The 22,655-nt window shown below is 40.2% G+C and overlaps 1 protein-coding gene across 1 annotated transcript in view; it reads left to right on the top strand.

Moving 5' to 3' along the window:
* The window catches only part of LOC126088492 (laminin subunit alpha-1), a 717,591-nt gene that overhangs the window by 594,127 nt on the left and 100,809 nt on the right, over window positions 1-22,655 (top strand). The window contains exons 31-36 of the mRNA XM_049906633.1: window positions 2,859-3,026; window positions 4,227-4,393; window positions 16,200-16,364; window positions 16,443-16,591; window positions 16,672-16,971; window positions 17,078-17,237. Of these exons, the coding sequence (XP_049762590.1) occupies window positions 2,859-3,026; window positions 4,227-4,393; window positions 16,200-16,364; window positions 16,443-16,591; window positions 16,672-16,971; window positions 17,078-17,237 (1,109 nt within the window). The remainder of the gene's footprint in view (window positions 1-2,858; window positions 3,027-4,226; window positions 4,394-16,199; window positions 16,365-16,442; window positions 16,592-16,671; window positions 16,972-17,077; window positions 17,238-22,655) is intronic.

Raw genomic sequence — 22,655 nt, 5'->3', positions numbered from 1 at the left:
TCATCAGTGTGGGATCCGTACCAGATCGGGTTGACGGAGGAGATAGAGAAGATCCAAAGAAGAGCGGCGCGTTTCGTCACAGGGTTATTTGGTAACCGTGATAGCGTTACGGAGATGTTTAACAAACTCAAGTGGCAGACTCTGCAAGAGAGGCGCTCTGCATCGCGGTGTAGCTTGCTCGCCAGGTTTCGAGAGGGTGCATTTCTGGATGAGGTATCGAATATATTGCTTCCCCCTACTTATACCTCCCGAGGAGATCACGAATGTAAAATTAGAGAGATTAGAGCGCGCACAGAGGCTTTCAGACAGTCGTTCTTCCCGCGAACCATATGCGACTGGAACAGGAAAGGGAGATAATGACAGTGGCACGTAAAGTACCCTCCGCCACACACTGTTGGGTGGCTTGCGGAGTATAAATGTAAATGTAGATGTAGATGTAGAAGGGGGAGTGTTCATTGCTGCCAACAAAAATATCACCTCTATTGAGTTTAACTGTGAAGTTATCTGGGCATGGGTTACCCCTGTAGCAGTTGTGGAATCATTTGAGGAAAGTCTTAACTCAGTAACATTGAACTACTTTGATCATGCAGTATTAGTCAGAGGTGACTTAAACCTATCGAGTATAGACTGAGACATCTACGGATTCATTGCAGGTCATATGGACAGACAGTCTTGTGTTTTAGTTCTGAAAACATTTTCCAATAAGTTCTCATGAACAGTTAGTTCGACAGTCCACATGAAATGGAAATATTTTAAACTGTGTAGCTACAAATGGACTTGGCCTTATTGAGAGTGTCTGCATAGAGCTAGGGATTAGTGCACATGATATCATCATAGTGACAGTCTTTTTATCAGTTTTAATAAATTTGTTATGAAGAAGGCTAGGAGACTATTTATTCTGGAAAGAGCAGATATACAGTTGTTAGCATCCTACTTAGGTGGTGTATGGAAATCATTTAACTCCAGTATGAGAGGAACTATGGACAAAGTTTAAGCTGATTGTTAACTGCGCTCTGGAGAAGTATGTACCAAGTAAGTGGATTAAGGCTGGAAAAGATCTGCCATGGTTTAATAACAAAATGCATAGGAAGCAGAGATTGTTGTGCTTTCAGATCAAGAAATAATGTGGAAATGTCATCTGCCAAAGTTACTAGAAATCCGTGCATCCTCCAAAAGATAGGTACTTGAAATGTACAACTTCCACCATCACACATTATCAAAGGACCTTGTTGAGAATCCAAAAAAAATCTGCTCATATGTAAAATCATAAGCAGATCAAAAATTTTTACCCAAACACTTGTTGATCAGTCTGGCACAGCAGTAGAAAACAGAATAGGAAAACTGAAGTTTTAATCATGGACTTAGGAGGGTTGTACAGACATTCCTCTGTTTGATCATCACACAGATTTCCCTATGAAGAATATAGAAACAGTCATCCCTGGCACTGAGAAGCGACTGAAAGAGATGAAAAAAAATAAGTCACCAGAATTGAAAGGAATCCCAATAAAATTTCACTGAGGGCAGTCTATGTCATTGGCCACTTACTTAGTTTGCATTTGTAGCAATTCTCTTGCCCACCACAGAGTTCCAGCCAAATGGAAAAAAGTGCAGGTAACTCCTATGTATAGGAAGGGTGTGACTAGGGCCTCCCATCGGGTAGACTATTCGCTGGGTGTAAGTCTTTAGATTTGACGCCACTTTGGCAACTTGCGCGTCGATGGGGATGAAATGATGATGATTAGGACAACACAACACCTAGTCCCTGAACGGAGAAAATCATCGGCACAGCCGGGAATCGAACCCAGGCCCTTAGGATTGACATTCTGTCGCGCTGACCACTCAGCTACCAGGGGCGGACTGTAGGAAGGGTAAAAGAATAGACCTGCAAAATTACAGACCTATATTCTAAACATCCGTATGCTGCAGAATTCTTAAACATAGTATGCTGCAGAATTCTTGAACGTATCCTAAGTTTGAATATCATAAATCTGCAGTCTATTTGGTCCCTCTCCTCCTCCACCAGCTTTCCTGAACTGTGCAGATGGGAGTTATCCTCAGGAAACATTCTCTGCTACTGAAATTACTCTGGTCTCAACCTACGGTGACCTACTGTTCTCACAACCTCTACTACTTTCTGCCCCCTCTATCCTATCACCTCCTCCTAATTCATGCCCCCTTACTATCATTGTGCCTCACTGTCTGCCAACACATTCACTGGTCTTTTCTCCTTCTCTTCTCCTCTCCATTTCTGCTCCCCATTCCTCCCCCAGAGCCCACCAGTGCTGTGCCTGGCAGCATTGTCTTGCTTCCATCTGGTCCCTGGATACTCCGCTAGACAGTGTTTTTCTCTTCCTCCATGGGTATCGTGCTATCCCTTCCCTTCTCCCTTCCCCACCCCACTCCAGATTGCTGCTTTTGTTCAGTGCAACAGTTGCATCCTGGCTGGGTAGCCGTCATGTGCGTGAGATGCGCCTGCTTGTGTGAATGTCTGTGTGTGTTTTCCTTGCTTTTCTGAAGAAGGCTTTGGCTGAAAGCTCTGTGTGTAACAGTCTTTTCATTGTGCCTGTCTGCAACTCAGTGTGTCATCTTTACAATGAGTGACAATCTATCATAATGATTGTGTACATGTTTATTCTGTAGTGAGGAACTACCAGTGACATAATAATAACATTATTTTATAAATACTTGATTTGTGATTTCAAATGGAAATTTTTGCTATGGTATTTGTGACATTCCTCCCTGTGTCCTATCATAGGTAAAATAATAATAATAATAAATAATGCTTGAGCTAGCTGCAAATCATTAACTGTGCCTTCATTTTGAGCATCTTTTATAGTTGATATTGCCGTATGTTTCAGTTGCTGTTTCCGTGAACAATACTGTGGAAAAACTAGGGAAAGTAATGAAAACTGTCAATGGTGCACAATCCAAAGCTGAAAAGGTGGCATTTAAAGTGAGGTCTGAACTGAGACCTCAACTTGAACAAATTGACACAGACCTACAATTGTCAAAGATTGAAGAAAATAGTAAGTATAGGATCTTTTTTCTAATACACATGGAGAATACTGTTGTTAATTAATTTCTCTCTCCCCCACCCCTCTATCCCTACTCACTTCATTTCCTTTTCATTTTTTTTCACTTCTGTAGAGAAAGTACTAACTTGAACAGATTGTGTTTCTTCCATTTTCACATTGCTAATTCCCCAGTTTAAGCCTAAGTCTTCTAATGTCTTTTTGTTTTGTCATATCATTTTCAGTGTCCATCATATTTCCTCTATCTAACCATACCACTTATGTTCACATAATTATAGTTTGTCTCATAATGCGTGTATACATCTGCCACTGCCTGGTCATTTGTTTGAACTGTCCTTTCCATACACTCTTGACTTATATTTTCTCCTTCGTTACACAGAAGACACTTTGGTTGCTCAAACATTTCTTGTGTGATTGTGTACTGCAGTATGACATGCAAATTTAGATATATATTACGTGTAACTGGTCACACTTGTTGTAGTATATTAATTCACATAATCTATTTTAATAACCTTGTTCTGTAGTTCACTGTTTATAAACATCATTAATAGACAATGTTATTCCAACATACAACCATTCTAGCTTCATAATGAAACTTATGTTTCAGTGTTATTATTAGGAGGTTGCATATTCAACAGTTATAACTTAGTACCTTCCAACACACATTATGGTAATATTTCCATAATGTAGGAATGCCTTTCAAGATTGTAGGCTCCCATCATTGGGGTGCCAATGTTCAATTCATCTTACCAAAACTACTAAATAATGCATAACACTTATCTTAATACAAAATATATAACAACAAATATAATCAGTTATTGATAATGTAATGTAAATGGATAGATAAAAGAAATCTACTGCTAAAGCAGCAGCGGGGGAAAACACACACAAAAGGATTTAACTTTTACAAACTTTAGCAGCCAGTGGCTTCTTCTTCTGGCAGTAGAGTTAAGGGGAGCGAAGAGGGTGAAGAAAAAGCCACTGGGGAGGTTTAGGGAGAGGGATGCAGCTTAGAAAAGTCACCTAGAACCCCAGGTCAGGGGAGACTTACTGGACGAGATGAGAAGGAAAGAGTCTCCGAAGAAGAATTTGTCCCAAAGCTAGCAAAATTTTCAGTTTTGTTAGTGTTACATATTATACATATATTTCTGATTTATGTCCTTTTGCACTCACTCTGTTCTGCTTATATTTCAGTATCGCAGACTAGAAGTACAGTAAAGCAGGCTGATGATGTGCTCCTAAAGTTGACTGAAGAGGCAAATCAGAAGCGGCGTAAGTTTCAACAATGGAACGATACTTTTGCAGAAAAACTACAGAGGCTACGTGATAGTATAACAAAAGCTCGACATGCTGCTGATGGTGTAAGTTATATGCATTGTAACTGTGAGCTTCAGGGTTGTATGTTATTTTTCCATTACAGTTTGGTCTGCATACAAGTCTTCCAGCATTATAACCCCAAGTTAGCTGGAACAGTGTTGAAGGTATAGTACGTAAATTTGGAAGGAGTGTGATTGTGATTCTCATACAGCTAGTTTGGTTTTTCTTTTTTTTTCTTTCATGGTTTTCGTGAATCACATCAGGTAAATACTGGAATGACCCCTCAATAAAACCACAGGTATTTCCTTAGCTGTCCCTGACCAACTGAGCTATTATTAGATGTCTAATGACATCAACAGGTTATTAAACTCTTACATCTCTTGCTGCATTATTCCTGGAATATATTATGGGCAGCAGGACAGAGGAACACTACAGTGGAGAACATGCATATTTTCAGTATATGTAATTGATCACACATAGAATGCTTATAATCTAGTGTAACCAAATGCATATGGTTCTTTGGCCTTTTTAACCTCTGGATGTATCAGACTGCATATAGAGTGGAAAGTAGTGACAGAAGTGGCATAAAGGTAAAACGGCAAGAAAACAAATCATTTATAACATCTAAGCTTCTCTCTTGTTTCTGTCTTCAATACCAGTGTGCTATTTTGTAAAATTACTGGCATACAGTAACAGTCTTATGGAGTAAAATTATCACAGACTATCAATTTCAGTAAAGTTTCAGGAAAACCAATGGAAAGATTATTTGTCATTTTGCAGATAGGTATATGGAAAGTAACTGATAATAACAGTTGACAGATCATAAAAATATTACCACTGAGAAACAGTTTTTCCTATCTGAAATCATGAGACCAAAATGTTTATTTTAATTGAGCTTCTTGTTCTCATGTTTTGAGTTTGTTCAGTATGCTAATAATAAGTCCATCCACCATCCTATCCTATAACAGTAACTGTGTAACATGCATTTCAAACTTTTGCAAAGTGTCTGGCCTCCTATCTAACATGTTCAGGAGAGGGAGTCAATGAGCCCTGAGTGGATGGCTCAGCCCCTGTTTTTCATTTAAGTACCAGCTATCCATAGAATATGCTGTGTGTCACTGAAATGTTTTTCCAAATTATTAAAGGATTTGAATAGATGCAAACCACATTGTGTGTGTTGGCATAGCCATATATTGTGAAGAAATCTGCTGACATGTGTTCCTTGTGCACAATCACAGCAATTTTGCTTGTGAATGCAGACATTGTTCAGATGCTGAAATGTATTGTGTTGAGATCCAGCAAAGATGCTGATGACCATGCTGTTAAGTATCTTAAATCTGACATCATTATCAGTAAATCTTGAATAAGATACAAATTATGTTCTGGGGAAAACAATTGATCACACTATAGTAAAGGCATGTAAACTAGGTGTTGATTATTGCAATTCAGTTTGAACAAACAGAATTCTCTGGGGTGTATAAAGAAGTCAAAGAAGTAACTTTTATATCACAAAAATACAGTAGATGGACTTACATTATGAAAATATTGTGGTATTACTGTTCTAAAATGTATTCCATTGTAATCCTAAACCATTAATGTTGAAGAGCCCTGGGATGATACTGTTAAATAGCGTAGAACCAGTTGTCCAATATAAATATTATTAATTCTCTCTTGAAAACCACTATGTTATGCACAAGACATTTGAAATGTTCTGGCAGATGCATAAACACATGTATACTCATGTCTCTGACTCATTTCTGAACTAAAGTTAAACTTTTGAGGTATCCGATCTGTAGAAATTGTTTTTGGTCTTGGATTTGCTTTGTACTATTTTTGAGGTAAGATGAATGTCATTAATTAGATTGTGACAAAGTTACCAAAATACCAAGTTTTAGAAAGTATGTATCTGCAGGATGTTCTAGGACTCGTACCAGGTACAATTCTTATAATGTGCTTCTGTGTTCTGAAAATGCTGCTTCTAAAGTTGAGTCTCACCTGCATGGAAACATCTCAATAAATCAATTTCTTGGCTTGGGAATGATTTCTATCTACAGTCAAGCATACTGTTAATGTAGATTAGATGTACTTTTCATTACATGGCTCTTAGTGAGGAAATCCTCGAGGATGTGGAACATGTCAGGAAAATAATAATAATAATAATAATAATGTAAGGAAAAGATAGATTCCTAAATGCCATGAAGATAACACGTTAAGTTGCAGACAGGCACAACTAAGACATGCACACATTAGCTTTTGGCTACAGTCTCCATCAGAAAAAGAAATACACACACATTCATTCACACAAGCAAGCACACTTCACACACACATGACTGCCATTTCTGGCACCTCAGACCAGAATACATTCTGGCCTGAGATGCCGGGGATGGCAGCCATGTACGCATGAGGTGTACTTGCGTGAATGAATGGTGTGTATTTTTTCTTTCTTTTTCTGATGAAGATTGTGGCTGAAAGCTAATGTGTCTTTGTCTTTTAGTTGTGTCTGTCTGCGACTTAACATATCATCTTTACAGTAAGTAGCAATTTATCTTTTCCTTACATTGTTGATATTCCAACCTGGAGTTTCCATTATTTGATTTCACCTTAAAAATGAAAAATAAATATTTATAAAGGAAAAGAAATATGCTAATGTACCTTATGCAGAAATCAACAGAAACAGTCCTAGTGGATATGGAATAAATTGAAAAACTTTAAATGTGATTTCTTTTAAAACATAATAACAAAATTGTCACAAAACATGTAAATGTATAATATACTGAAGTGCATAAGATAATTCTTAGGCTGTTGTAGCCATGCATCATCACAGTTTACAGTCTTTATTTACATTGATTCCGTTACTGCACTGAACATGTATGGATGTCAGAATGTATGTAATACTGACATTACTTGATATTCTTCTTGTTGTCATTTTGAATAGGCCAGCTAAGGGCCATAACATTCAAATATTGTGTTTGGAATGGGTTTTGTTTTTCCCCCAGTAGTTGTGTACCCTCTGGCTGTGTTTTACCTTCCTCTCATTTGTCCATAGGACACCTGTCTTCTTTCTTGGTGGTTTTCCTTGTAACCTTACATGCTTTAGCATTCTCCTGAGTGATGTCTAGTCTTTTAAGTCTCTGTCTGTACTTCCCATTTCCTGCAGATTTTTTATTACTTCCATTAGTAATGGTGATATGGTTTTCCCCATTTGCCAGTATGTGAGAAACTGGCTGGTCAATCTGCAAGGCTGCATCCTATAGACTAGAAATGGGCAGTCCGCTCCTGAATTGATTCAAAAAGCCAGATCTTTCTAAAGAATAGGTGATGGATGATTTGGAAAAAATGAATGGTAGCTCATCTGATTTCAAAATGCATCTCTGGTGGCTGTAAAGAGGGGGATGAAAATTCTGGGCTAGGCTGCTGCAACAGCATCCCAAAACACATCCTTAAGAAATATTTCCCAAGCTAAAAAAAGTGTTATAAGACCATGTGGATTTGCATATGTTATTTAGTACATGAAGCTTTTCTCATCTATAAAAATAGAAAATAAAGAAAGCTCCATTCTTTTTTCCTTCAATGTATTGTCTTTAAACGTGTTTTCTTTTAAAACATAATAACTAATTATATCTAAAAACAAAGATGATGTGAATTACCAAACGAAAGCGCTGGCACGTCGATAGACACACAAACATACACACAAAATTCTAGCTTTCGCAACCAACGGTTGCTTCGTCAGGAAATTATGATGATAACAAAAGTAAGCACAATACAACACCAAACTTCCAAGTGAAAAAAAAATCTTTGACGCAGTTGGGAATCAAACCTAGAACCCTTTGCTTTACAATCCGCCACATTGACTGCGCAGCTACTAAGGCAAAAGTACTTCAGGCCAATACACTAATGCAGAAAACACTATCAGCATCATGTTTCCTCTCTTGATTTCAAAAGGATATCTCAAATTTCAGAATCTCAGTAAATGTTTACATACTTTTGAGTGTGTTGTTATGTCTCATCCTTTGACTTAGCATCACACTTGGAATGCGTTGCCAGCGATCATAAAAGCTGCAATCTTCAGCTGCCGTGTGTTCGGAGCATGGTGCAAAGTAATCCAGGCGTAACTCCCTCCCGGCAGCTCAGGCTCCCCACCACTCTCACCGATCAGAGTAGGATGTCTCACTAGCTCACTGCTCCCCACCACTCTCAGGGATCGGATTGCAAGGTAGCTCGCAAACATCACTACTCCCCACCACTCTTACGGATTAGATTTCACCGAGTGGGGTGGCGCAGTGGTTAGACACTGGACCCGCATTCGGGAGGACGACGGTTCAATCCCGCGTCCGGCCATCCTGATTTAGGTTTTCCGTGATTTCCCTAAATCACTCCAGGCAAATGCCGGGATGGTTCCTCTGAAAGGGCACGGCCGACTTCCTTCCCAATCCTTCCCTAATCCGATGAGACCGATGACCACGCTGTCTGGTCTCCTTCCCCAAACCAACCAACCAACGGATTAGATTTCAAGCTAGCTCACTGCTCCCTTCCGCTCTCATGGAGAAGATCGCACAGAGCAGACCACATGGCGACTTGACGCATCACTCTGTTCACTGCACTCTTGGCTCAGTGATACAACTTGCAACTCGCTTTTTTGACTGAGAGCCTCGGAGCATAATGTTGTCGTTCATGAAGCACTTGTGGGTTTTCGGTGGCCCAAAAGCGTACATTTTGTTTGTTAATCACACCATCTAAATGAAAATGCACCTCATCTGAAAACCAAACGTTGAGAGTTTCTTCCCTATCCTCCGACCACTGAGCAAACAGTAGTCTCTGCTGCTTGTGTTCTTCAGTGAGCTTTTGTGCACAGGTCATCTTGTATGGGTACATATGGAGGTCACTTTTAAGAATGCGTTGAACGGAGCGTCTGGATATTCCCAGTTGCACCGCTGCCTTTCTACATGATTTCCAGGGACTTGTCTATACAGCAACTCGTACTACTTCAATATTCTCCAGCGAACAAACAGGCTTAGGCCGAGGTCGCTTCGCTTCCAATACTGTTCCTTCCTGTACAAATTTATCATACAACCTGTGGATGGTCTTCTTGCAAGGGACCCATTGTGTGTTAAACTGTTGTCGAAAACGCCTCTGAGTCACAACAAGGCTTTTCGTTTCATGAAAAAGTAACACAATTGCCGATCGTTGCTGTGTCGTCAGTCTACCATTGTCAGCTATTGCTGCTTACTAGTCTCCTAGCAGCAGTATCGTGAATTACATGTCATTTTGTAACTCATTTGTTTTTCCAAGCTCTGCTGGTACTGCTGTAGAGATCCCAGCGGGATACCTAATGTGCATCGTAAATGGTGAAAGAAACAATTGGTAACACATTTCGTGCGCCACCCTGTGTTATCAAGTACTACTAACACGTCCACTCGCAAAGTAGCATATCTAAGTTACTTTGAATCAGTGATAAGATATGGCATTATTTTCTGGGGGAGCTCCAATAATATATCTCGTGTACTAAATCTCCAGAAGAAAATTATCAGAAATATGTGCACTGCACAGCAAAGAGAATCATTTTGTCCATTATTACAGAAACTAAAAATTTTGACTGTCCCCTCCCTATACATATACGATCTAATGATATTTTTACACAACAAACTGGAATCGCTCATTAAAAACCAATTTGATCATCCATACAGTACAAGGAATAAAGATAATTTTATGCTTCCTGCCCATAGGTTGAAATTATATGCTCAGACCCCACAATATATGGGCATGAAAGTCTACAACAAACTTGAAGGCAAAAACATCCTAAACATGGAACTAGGGCTACTAAAAAAGAAGTTACATGAAATTATTATACACAAATGTTATTACTCATTAGAAGAGTTCATGGAAGATGAACTTATAATTTGAGCAGAATCCAACCGCAAATTAGCATTATATTGTGAAGTGTATGTTATGAGACTAATAAATCACAATTCACAAGTCACAACCATTTACCTCCAGTTCAATGAAGGTTATCACTAAAGCCAAGTACAGTAGAGCGTCGATTATCCAAACGTCGGTCAACCGAACGACCGCTTAACCGAACTGTGTACTCGCTCGCACCTGTTACTCTCCCACCCTACCGTCCATCATCGCCCTCACTCCCAAACCAAGTTTCCCACAGTAGTCGCCGCACTGGGCCACTGCTGGCGGAACATTCTGATGGGGCCTTCACAAGGCGCTGCTGACCGGCCAGGCCACCAGTCGCTGTGTTTCAACAATCAGCACACTTCTGTCGGCTTGGCACTGGCAGTAGAAGTAGCGGCAGTATCAAAGCAACAGCTGCGCCAGCTTAGAGTTGAGGCGTGCTGCTCCGCACAGTTTGAAGGATTGCGCGCCCCCCAGAAGAGCAAACAGTCACCTTCTGTTCTCTGTTACGACCACTAGTGTGCTGCTGCGTGAAGAAGTGAATTGACGATACAAAATGCTTAAACATAAACTGCTGTCCTTTCTATGAGGGACAAGTACGAGATTATTAAAAGGTTAGAAGAAGGTGAATCTGCAACCACTTTATCCAATGAATACAAGGTGGGGAAGTCGACAATTACGGATATAAAATAGCTTCTGAGGCGTTCACTTGTTTAGATACTGCCTTGCGATGGTTTGAAGCCCAAGATGAAAGTGACCAGTTTCAGATGTGTGTAATGAAAAAAGTATGTGACTTAGCTGCTCGTAAGCGTGTAGGCTTGCTTAGACAGACCAAAATAAAGGATTTTTTTAAACGTTAATTTTGTATACTGTGTGTATTGTTCATGCAAAATGCGTATGTAATATGTATATATTTTTGTTTAATAAACTGTGCCACATACTATATATTCCTACTGAAGTTGCCTTTGTATGTTACTTTGTAATACTAAAAGAGATGCCCGTTTTTTATGAATAAATTTACTGCTCAGTACTTCTTTTTGTCAAATAAACATGTACAGTTCAATCATCTGAGCAAACCAGTTTTCCGAACACCCATGTCCCCCAATTACTTCGGATAATCGACACTCTACTGTACTGGTTTAGTACCTAGGCCGGGCAATGTATATAAGGTCAGGATCAGTTTTTAGATGGTGGACTGCAGTTCTTTCTGCAGATGTAAGGTTAGCTTACATGTGCAGAATGAACTGCAGTCCACCATCTAAAAACTAATCCCAACCTTATAATCCTACCTGTGGACAAAGGCTCCACCACTGTTGTTTTGAACCACAAGGATTACGTGGCAGAAGGACAATGCCAGCTGTCAGACACTTCCACATACAAACCTTGCCACAGTGACCCCATTGCAGTAATCCAGCAGGATCTCCAGTCACTACTCAAAATCTTAGGCCCATCCCAGAACCTCTCCCCAGTGTCTATCTCTCTACTTACCACTACCACTTCCCGCACTCCTACCTTCTACATGCTTCCTAAAGTCCATAAACTTAACCGTCCAGGATGCCACATTGTGGCCGGTTACTGTGCCCCCACTGAGAGAATCTCTGCTCTCGTAGGCCAATACCTTCAACCTGTTCTTGGAACCTACCATCCTATAGAAAAGATACTGAACATTTCCTCCATTGACTCTCCATAGTTCCTGTCCCTTTACCACACGGTGCCCTGCTCATAATTATTGAAGCCACCACCCTGTACACTAACAGTCCTAATGCCCGTGGCATTACCGCTACTGAACACTATCTTTCCCAATGCCCAACAGATTCCAAACCAACAACCTCCTTCCTAGTCACCATGACCAACTATATCCTCATCCACAACTACTTCTCCTTTGAAAGCATTATTTACAAACAAATCTAGGATACTGTTATGGGCACCCGAATGGCATTACCCGATGCCAACGTTTCGTGGGCCTTGTAGAGGAATCCTTCCTAAAAACCCAAACCCTAAACTCCTCACCTGGTTCATATTCATCTGGTTCATATTCAAAGATGACGTCTTTGCTATCTGGATCAAAGGTGAGGACACCACATTCCTCCAGAACCTCAACAACTTCTCCCCCATTTCCTTCACCTGGTCCTACTGAACCCAACAAGTCACCTTCCTAGACGCTGACATCCACCTCAAAGATTGCTACATCAGTACCTCCGTTCATATCAAACCTACTAACCACCAGCAGTACCTCCATTTTGACAGCTGCCAGCCATTCCATACCAAGAAGTCCATTCCGTACAGCCTAACCACCTGTGGTCATCACATCTGCAGTGTCAAACAGTCCCTCTCGAGATGTACTGAGGGCCTTACTGAAGCCTTCACTGACCATAATTATCTCCCAACCTTGTACAAAAACAAATCTCTCTTGCCTTACTTCTACAGTCTCCAACTATCTCCCAAAGTCCCCGCGTCTGGCCACAGAGGAGCAATCCCCTTGTAACTCAGTGCCACTCAGGACTGGAGCAACACCTCCCACAGTGGTATTCCACCATCCACTGAACCTACACAATATACTTGTCCATCCTTACACAACCTCTGCTCCCATCTCTTACCTCATGGCCCTTTCCCTGCAATACATTCTAAGTACCGTAACCCTCCTGGCCTCAACATTCGTTAGTCTCTGTCCTCACTCATCCAGCCCCTTCCCTGTTCCCAGTCCAGTACTACACAGCCATCATTCCACCACCACACCCAGTCTTTTTATTTATCTCCTTTTCCACAACTTCTCCCCTCTTCCCCCCCCCCCAATCCCCCCTCCCCACCTCACCCCTGCCCTCTGTCTAACCTGCAGCACTTCACTGTCTGCCACCCCCAGCATACTATCCCTCCCCCTCGCCGCCCAGCCTCCTTCTTACCCCCACCCAGTCACCACTCGTGTGTGTGTGTGTGTGTGTGTGTGTGTGTGTGTGTGTGTCATTGACGAAGACTTTAATGCCCGAAAGCTGTAATTGCAAGAGTCTTTTTGTTATGCCTGTCTCTGACTCAGCATCTCTGCTATATGGTGATAATATTGTTACATTCCGTCCTGAATTTTCCATTGTTTGAATGTCTATGTTCATAAATTTAGACAGTTTCTGATGAATGTTATATTTCCCCCTTTCTCCATTTCTGTTCTGGAGAAATGAGATGTAACCTAAATCCTGCCACACTTAACACATCTATACCTGTGCTCACATGGTGTTCAGAGAGGCAGATTGTGTCAACTGGGGCCGACTACTCACAACTCATCAATGCAGATAAGTACTTCATTAATTTTACTTCTTACCCATCACATATTTTAGTGCAAAAATGCAGCTGCAAGAATATCGCTGGCTGAAAGGATTATGGAAGGGTCCTCTTTCTCCACTTGCTCTGCGGAGCATGACGAAGAAGTTCGAATCAACTGAGGAATTGGGCTTGGCTCTGGGAAGAGGCCGACGAGCGGTTGCACCAGAGGTAGTTTGATAAAATTACTGTTGCTACAGCAGATAACACTGTGTGCAGTTCCCAATCATCAGGCAGTGTGCGTGCTGTGTCATGACAGTTGAACATCCCGTGATCCTCTGTATGGAAGGTACTTCAAACCATTCTCAAATGGTATCCATACAAGATCCATATCGTACAGCTGCTTGGACTAGGACGCACAATGATATGTTGACTCCACTCTCCACTTTCTCACAAGGACTGAAGTTGATGAGGGCTGGCCCTGGGCCATCCTATGGACAGATGAAGCTCATTTTTCTCTGACAAGTGAGGTGAACACATACACAATTGCCGAGTGGAAGGATCTTAAGATACTGTCATTGTGCATGCAGTTCCTCTGTATGGTGAATGTGTCACCATACGGTGTAGCTTCACGGCTATGTTCATCATGTTTTGAACACGTTGACACTCAAGATCCAAAGACGTGCAGTGTGACTGGCTAGCATTACTGCGATATGCATTGCCAGCATGTCATGCCCAACCTACAGGAGAGAGATACATTGAACTCAACAGTTTTTATGCAAGATGAGGCCCTACTGCAAATCGCTCGTGAAGTTCGTCTGCTTCCCGGAAACACATTTGGAAACGATTGAATTATCAGCCAATCATTTTGAAATGCTTGACCAGCACAATCACCTGTTCTCACTCCCTGTGATTCTGGTTCTGAGGCTAACTGAAGTACAAGATTTACCAGTGGAACATTCACACATGTGCTGATCTGAAGTGCAGAATATCAACAGAGGTAACCAACATACCTACGGACATGCTTTGTTCTGCTGTGCAGAATGCAATCCTGTACCTTCAAACTCTTCTGGACGCCTTTTGTAGCAATAATGGTACTGGTATGTAATGCTATGCTGTACCGTAGCAGCAAATTAAAAGTGTTTCAATTGAATTGATTCTGCATTATACCTCTGTTGTGTAAGGTCTTTTTGCAATGTTAAGTTTTCTCAAGTCTTTCTTTTCTTTTTCAACCATCTCGTGGTGTTTTTTAATTTTAAAATAAAGTTAGAAATGTTCTTCATTAGCCTGCTATCATTCATTCTGTACATAAGACCACAACATTTTAATTTCATCTTTCTTATTGAGTTTGTGATTGTTCCTACGTTTCTTTGTAGATCTTCATTTCTCCTCTTTATCCAGTTGTTATCTTTGTTCTTTTGTGATTCTAAAATTTTTCTGAGTGTTTGCCTTTCTTTCTTCTCCAGTTTGTCTTGATTACCTCATTTGTATGGTACCTGTTAACCAACTATTGTGATGAAAGTAATGATTTTTGTTTCATACTCAGAGGCAAGGGTGATCCATCATAAAAACCTCTCCTGGCCAACCAGAGTAGATTTTCATCATCCATATATTTACTCAAATGGTTTTTCAAATAGCTAAAGCACTGTAAAACAAGGAGTTTGGTTTTACTTATCATGTTTTCACTGTGTTTCTGAAATCATTTAGCTGGATTACATTGATGTAGGAATCATATTTGAATTATGTAATAATATTAATATTATTATTTTGAGTTTGTCTACATATTCACTGTTGTGATTATCCCATTCTGTTTGTGTTATTACTTTTTGTTATAGCTCCAATATGAATTGCTATGCACCACATAGAGGAGACACTGAGCGGCAGACAGGCACATTGAATACGCAATGCTGGATATTATTTAGCTAAATACATAAGGAATCTTTATTCAGTCCACCTCTCTGCCACTCAGTGCCTCCTCTATGTGATGAGTATCAAAATGTCCCTTTAATATTGCTCTTATTCTATCCCAGATTTTCCATTGTTTGTTGTAGTTCCTTGTGACTCAGAGTTATTTAAATTCATTTCTTTGGCTGCTTTCAGTTTACTGTAAAGTTTTCAGAAGTGCATTTATTTAATGAGTTCCTGTAAAGTTCTGAAAAATGTTATGCAGTTTTCATACAAAAAAAAAAAAAAAGAAAGAAATGTAATAAGCCTGCTGTGGTTTTATATTTTCTTCTTGGCTTGCTTACGTATGATTGTTGAATTTTTCTGGCTTCATATTTATTGTGCATATTTCATGCTGCATCATTGGTATATTTGAGTAATTGTTACAACTGAAAAATACAACACTATTAAGTCATATGCTGTTGCAGCCGCAAAAATGTAGATTTATATAGGAAACAGAAGTATTTAGAGGTAAACAATTCTGGTCTATTTCTCCGAGAATTTTGGGTTATGCAGCACAGGAATAGAAAACGTACATAACCTAATGCAGATATAATAAGTAATGCAGCAAATGAAATGTACCTCAAAATGAAAATTATTTCATGAAATATGACTTAAAGTATGTGAATTTTGTTGTATCAGTGGCTTCAATTTCATTAATTTAGTTGCTGTATGAAAGGTCATAAAATTTCAGGTTATAATTGTGTTGGTACTTTTCACTTTCCTTTTTAATGTATTATGAAATCTCTGTTGCAGATCCGTCTCTCCATTACTAGTAATGCTAATAATGGTTGTGTGCGATCTTATAAACCTAAGACTCTGGTTCCTACTATTACAACATCAATTATTTTAAATTATGCTGTTGATTCAGATGAGAAGGATGCATTGCTGTTCTACCTGTCAAGCAGTAATTCCTCATCAGTAAGTCAGAATGATATACATTTGTATATTGTAATCCAGAGTAATTTGTATAAAAATACTTTTTAATTTCAATTCTAGAAAGATTTCATAGCACTCGAGATGGTAAACAGAAAAATTCGTTTTCTTTGGGATGTTGGAGGTGGAGTGGGAATTATCACACATCCCAGAAAAATAGAAACAGCTGTTCTCAAGGAAGACAAGAACTGGTATCGCATAGAGGTGGAGAGGTACAACTTACATTCACTGTTGTTGAATTCCATTCATTTGAAACAGTGTCGTATGACATTCAATATTGTGTTCCTTACAGGACAAGCAACATAGCAAAACTTGCTGTTAGGCACCAAGTTTTACCTGATGGATCACCAGAATACAGTGGTGATCCTCAAACAAACAGTACTGCTCCAGGATTTGGACGTTTAGATGTTGGACCTGATGATGTTGTTTGGATTGGAGGCTTGCCGCCATACATTCCTGTTCCACCACAGTTGCTCAGTGCAAGAAAAAAGTTTGTTGGGTGTTTGCATCGAGTTGTTCTTGATGGAAGACCAATAGGATTGTGGAACTTTAACAGTGAAATCAAGGGAAGTTGTACAGCTTGCATTGAAGGGTTAGTTGTATTTTGGTGTACGCAGTGTAATTTTATCCAGTTTAATAAATAATGAATTAATGAAAGATAATTATTTTTAAATATTCTCATTCTTTTTGTTTCACAGTGTTGAAGAATCACGAGATGAGCAATCATACAGGTTCACTGGTGATGGATATGCAATACGAGATGCTACTTTGTACGATAAATATGCTTTCAGTATATCACTGAAAATCCGGACGTTGGATGAAAATGCACTTATATTCATGGCTGTTAACAAAAATAAGGTACCATTAAGTGTTCATAATAAAAATAATAATGACAGCAATTAACCCTAGCTCTGTGCCTTTCTTAGACGAAAATTTACTGCATTTTGGTTGGTGAACTCAATTTATTGCTGCCATGTTATCTCTTGTAGTTGTGATATCTCACTCTTTCTTTAATTTTATCTGCCAGAATAGGGCTGGGCAAAAGAAAGAATTTGGATGTGGGCACTCTCAGTTGTTTGCAGTGGCTGCCAGTTTCAACCCCACCCACCCATTCCAACCCAGTTATGAGTCCCCTTTCCAACTCCCATACCCTTCTATCACCACTCTTTCCAAACGGAAATGCACTCGGCAATGAGGCCTGCTGGTGACTTTGTGTGTTGTAATTGTGTATGTTGAGGTCTTCTTTGTAGTAAAATGAGAGTTAGTGAGAAGAAAATGGCCAAGAAGTAGTTAAGATGCTCAAAACAAAAATATAATAAAGCTTTCCACTTTAAATCACAGTAGAAAGAAAATTACTTGTTACTGAAAAATAAAGCAGCACTCAGTGTCTGCTTTGTAATATAAAATTAATATACTGGGATGTTGTGGAGCTTCGTAGTCCATCCTTATGCCACCTCCAGCCCCAACCCCTGCCCACAGGGATCATTCCTGTGGAAGACCCAGGTGCAGTACCTGCTCAATCCACCACACCCAGCACTTTCTAGTCACAGACTTATCCTACCCCATCAGAGGGTAGGGCACCTGTGAAGGCAGCCGTGCCATATACCACTTCTGGTGCAATCATTGCAGAGCTTTTTATATTAGTATGACTACCATCCATCTGTATAGCAGGATGAATTGTCACCACCTAACTGTAGCCAAGAACAAAGTGGACCACCCTGTGGCACAGCACACAGCGGAATATAACATGCTTGATTTTAGTGGCTGCTTCACAAGCTGGGCCATCTGGATTCTCCCCTCCACCACTAGCTTTTCTGATCTGTGCAGATGGGAGTTATCCTTACAACACATTCTCCTCTCCCGAAATTATCTCGGCCTTCACGTACAGTAACCTATTGCCCTCACACCCTTCATCAACAGTTTCTGTCCTCCTTTGTTCTATCACCTCCTCCCATTTCAAGTTTCCCGTCCCTATTGTGCCCCACACTCTCCCAATGCCACCAGCCTTTTCCCCTCTTTGCTGCTCTCCTTTTCCCTGCCTCCCCCTTCATCCCTCACAATCTGCCAGATGCCATGTGAAGCTGCCTTGTCTAATCACGATGTAGTCCCTGCACGCTCTGTCAGGTAATGCTGGCTCTTCTACTGCTATCTGTTCCCTTTCTGTGCCCCACTCTCCGTTGCATTCTGGCCACACTGATCAGTGAGAGTTGTCATATATGTGTGAGGTGTGCTTGCTTGTGGGAATGTGTGTGTTTACTTTTCTTTTCTGTTGAAGGCTTTGGCTGAAAGCTAAGTGAGTAACAGCCTTTTCATTGTGTCTGTCTGCAACTCATCATGTCATCTTTATGATGATTAGCAGTCTATCCTTTTCATAACATTTTTGATATTTCAACCTGTACTCCCCCTTTTTTGATTTTATGAGAAGAAAGTTAAAAAAAATTGGTATATGCGAGGAAATACCAGGAATACACTATGTTCTGTTGTAAACCACAAGTAATATATTGAGAGCTCACAGTTTGAGGCATTGGCGGTTTACATCTTTCCTGGAAGAACTTGATTGTGAAAATAGTAATCTGCCTTATTTTTTGGAAGTATGCTGGTTGAGTAGAGGTGTTGTTTTCTTATGTATTTCCAAGGTGTGTAAAGACGGAACACTTTTCAGGGACGTGAAAGAAAAGATAGTAAAATAATTATCTCTTAGTGGGGATAAGATATTGAATTCCTAATTTAAGTGACCAAGCACACACAATACTAATTTTCTCTTGAAACCTCATGTTTGCCCAGTAAATTTGCATTGAAGACAAAGAAACTTTCAGAATATTCGTGTGTGAGATTTCCAAACATTAGATTAATTGTAAATGGAAAAAAATATGCTAAAGGAGACACTGAATAAACGTTTTTATGGATTTGTTACTGTGCTACAGGCTATGAGAGAATGCTTGCTTTGACAATGGATTTAGTGATGTAAATCAGTTTGAATTTGAATTTAATATTTTTGCAACTACTTTTGTAGTAGACATTGGAAAGGTGTCTCCTGAAATAATGTTGCAGCTCATTGTCTTTCATTCTGTGCTCAGCTTAATGACACCACTCTTTAGGAAAGATGGCAGCCAGCATAAGGAATGTTCACAGGTTACTAGTGATACTTTGTGGCATCTATATAGACCATCCTTGTTGTAGGCACTGTAAGACCTGCTGGGGAGTGAGATCTTGCTTGACCCATTGTGGTGCCATTGCTCCACTGATGGGAAACCTATGTAATGTGTGTTGATATAGAAACAGACTGTGTCATATAAGGTCAATAATGGGCCTGTGCCAATAAGAGTAGTGTGACAGTGCTTCAGCATCAGCCTGCTGGTGATGTAAGTCTTGTGGTTGCAGACGCTCAGACAGAATACCCACCATTACATGCAATGCACAGTTCTCCTTGTATTTTGCAAAATGCCCAAAAATAGTTAGGTGACAGATCCATTAGTCCGCCTCTGTAGCTCAGTGGTCAACACGTCTGACTGACATGCAGAGGACCTGGTTTCGACTGCTAGAGATTTTTCCTTGGTGGGGGACTGGAAGGGGGTGCACTCAGCCTTGTGATGCCAACTGAGGAGCTACTTGAGTGACTTGTAGTGGCTGCAATGTCAAGTATCCAATAACTGCAGGGAGAATGGTGATCTCTGTCCCAATTTTAACTGTGTGGTTCTGAATGCAGAACTTTTACTTCCTTCCCTTTTTTTTTTTTAAGACACTTAAGATGTTGCAGGCCTGCACTACTGAGTCTTTTGGAGACATTGGGAATTCATTCTGATGGAATGACACTATTGGAAAGCATTGGCTGCCAAATTGATGGCCTTCCAAGTGTGTAGTTTCCTGAGCAGCATATGGGCAAAGCTGCTACTTCAAAAATACATATGCACTGCACAAGTTGTGCATCTAAACGGGATATTTTTTGTAACCGATTTAGGAAATCGGTGACTGTCACAGCATGTCAGCATTTGATAGGAATATGGTATAAAAATTTATGTTATCTGAAATTATTTCTAGGTATTCATCACAGGCAAATTATCAATGGCCAGTGAATGTGCTTAGTTGGATATGTGCTTTCTTTGCTTAGATGTGACCTATGTTTAAAAAAATTAATACTTGTGATGGTTGCAACATGATCTAGATTCCTGCAGAACAGCTAAAATGAGATTGAATAGTTAGGAAATTGTAAACAAAAATCCTGTGGATTCATTTAATATACTGCAGTCCATATTTAATAGCGCAAAACAATTGTTAGAGGCTACAGAAGTGGTAAGAAATCCTTTTATCATGACTGAATGGATTTTGAAATCAAGTGATTGACATAGTGAAGTTACAGCACTGTAGAATGTAATGATGTAGGTGAAATTGGTGTCAGCTTGAAAAATGACGTCCTGGGTATCAGTCTGGAATATGATAGGGAGATGCAAGATTGCAGTATTTATAACCATTGACTGAAGAAAGGCAGTATGTATCTCAGTGGAGGGTGATGATTTGGAGCACTTTTGGCTGTGTTGGCATACTCTGGAAGTGCATTTCACTCAATAGTAGAAGCAGTGACACCTGTCATGGGGTTTGTAGGAGTTTTGGCATAAAGCTGTGTGTGATAAAAGGACATTAACAATAAAAAAATCAGAGCCTGCTACCTCAAAAAGAACTGAGCACCATCTCTATGAGGACTTACTTGTACTGCTTTTCCTAAGGCATGTAACTGCTGAGTGGGGGTTGGAGTTCATACAAATGATTAATTTACTATTGACAGAACTTTCATAATAGTGAGGTTTGCACGTTTGTGTGCTCGACAGTATACTTCCTTGTCTGGCAAAAGAATAACTACATCGCAAATAAAGGAGTCAGCGTAGTAGTGTTTACATTACGTGTTTGACACATGAAATTATACACCGACAAGCCAAAATGTTATGACCACCGCCCACTGTGATGTTGGATGCCACTTGGTGGCATTGTGGGCATGTGATGCAGTAAGTGGGCATGTGACACAGTAACAAAAGTATGTTAGTGGAGCAGACATGGTCAGGGGATCACCCTAATGAAGATATGAGCTGCAAATGGGGCAATCCATTGAGATAAGTGACTTCAGCAAAGTACAGATTATTATTATGCAGAGCCTCTGAACAAGTATCTTGAAAATGTTGAATCTGGTCGAATGATCATGTGCTGCTGTTGTGAACATCTACGGAAAGAGGCAGAAAGACAGTAAAATTACCACTAGGAGCTAAATGGTGGATGTCCATGACTCTTCACAGAACATGGGGTTTGAAACCTTGTCTGCTCTTAGAGGAGGATGAATGTTGATCTACTGCATATCTGTCAAAAGAGCACAATGTTGGTACAGACGCAAGTGTTTTGGAGCACATTGTTCATCGTACACTGTTGAACATGGAGCTCTGCAGCAGACCATACATTTTGACCCAACGACACTGTCCATTATGATTGCAGTAGGCATGGGACCATTGGAATTCAACTGTCGATAAATGGAAATGTGTTGGCCCCTAGGGTGAATCACATTTTTGCTACACCACGTCAATGGTCGTCTCCACAAACACGTCATCAATGTAAGTGGTGGCTTGAAACATGCAGTGTGCCATGGGTGCAGGCTGATGGGAGCATAATTATGCTATGGGAGACATTCTCCTGCACATGCAAGGGACCTGTGGTAGCAATCGAAGACAAGCTGGCAACTGCAAACCACGTGCATCCCTTCACCCTTTGTCTTTCTCAGTGGCAATTTCATCTTTCATCAGCATAATTGTCTGTGTCTTGGAGCCAGAACAATGCTACAGTTGTTTGAGGAACATTACAGTGAACTTTTGTTGATGTCTGTGACCATATTCACCTGATGTAAATCCTGTGAAACCCATATGGGTTGCTCTCAAGCACCATCACTGTGTACACAAATCAGCATCCCATTATTTACATGAATTACATGACATGCCACATACCTCCACAGACCTACCACCAAACTATCAGATCTCTGATATGCAGAATCAGTGATGTATTTCTCCCAGGGCTGGGCCAACAAGCTATTATGCAGGTGGTCATAATGTTTTGGCACATCAGTGTACTTGCACGTGAGATGGTGTAAGTTTGTTGCCTATGTTCATTTTAATACCCCATTCTAAATTCTACTGCCCTGAAGCTTTATACACTGGTTAAACTGTATACAGTCTTATATTAAATGACACTTTTGCCTAACATAGGTCCCTAGCAGGGTCAAAATTTCAGGCATGCAATTTTCCT

Source organism: Schistocerca cancellata, chromosome 6 (genome assembly GCF_023864275.1).
Source record: "Schistocerca cancellata isolate TAMUIC-IGC-003103 chromosome 6, iqSchCanc2.1, whole genome shotgun sequence".
In the NCBI taxonomy this organism is placed as follows: domain Eukaryota; kingdom Metazoa; phylum Arthropoda; class Insecta; order Orthoptera; family Acrididae; genus Schistocerca; species Schistocerca cancellata.
Note: the sequence above shows the minus strand (reverse complement) of the source record. Positions and strands in the feature narration are given on the sequence as shown.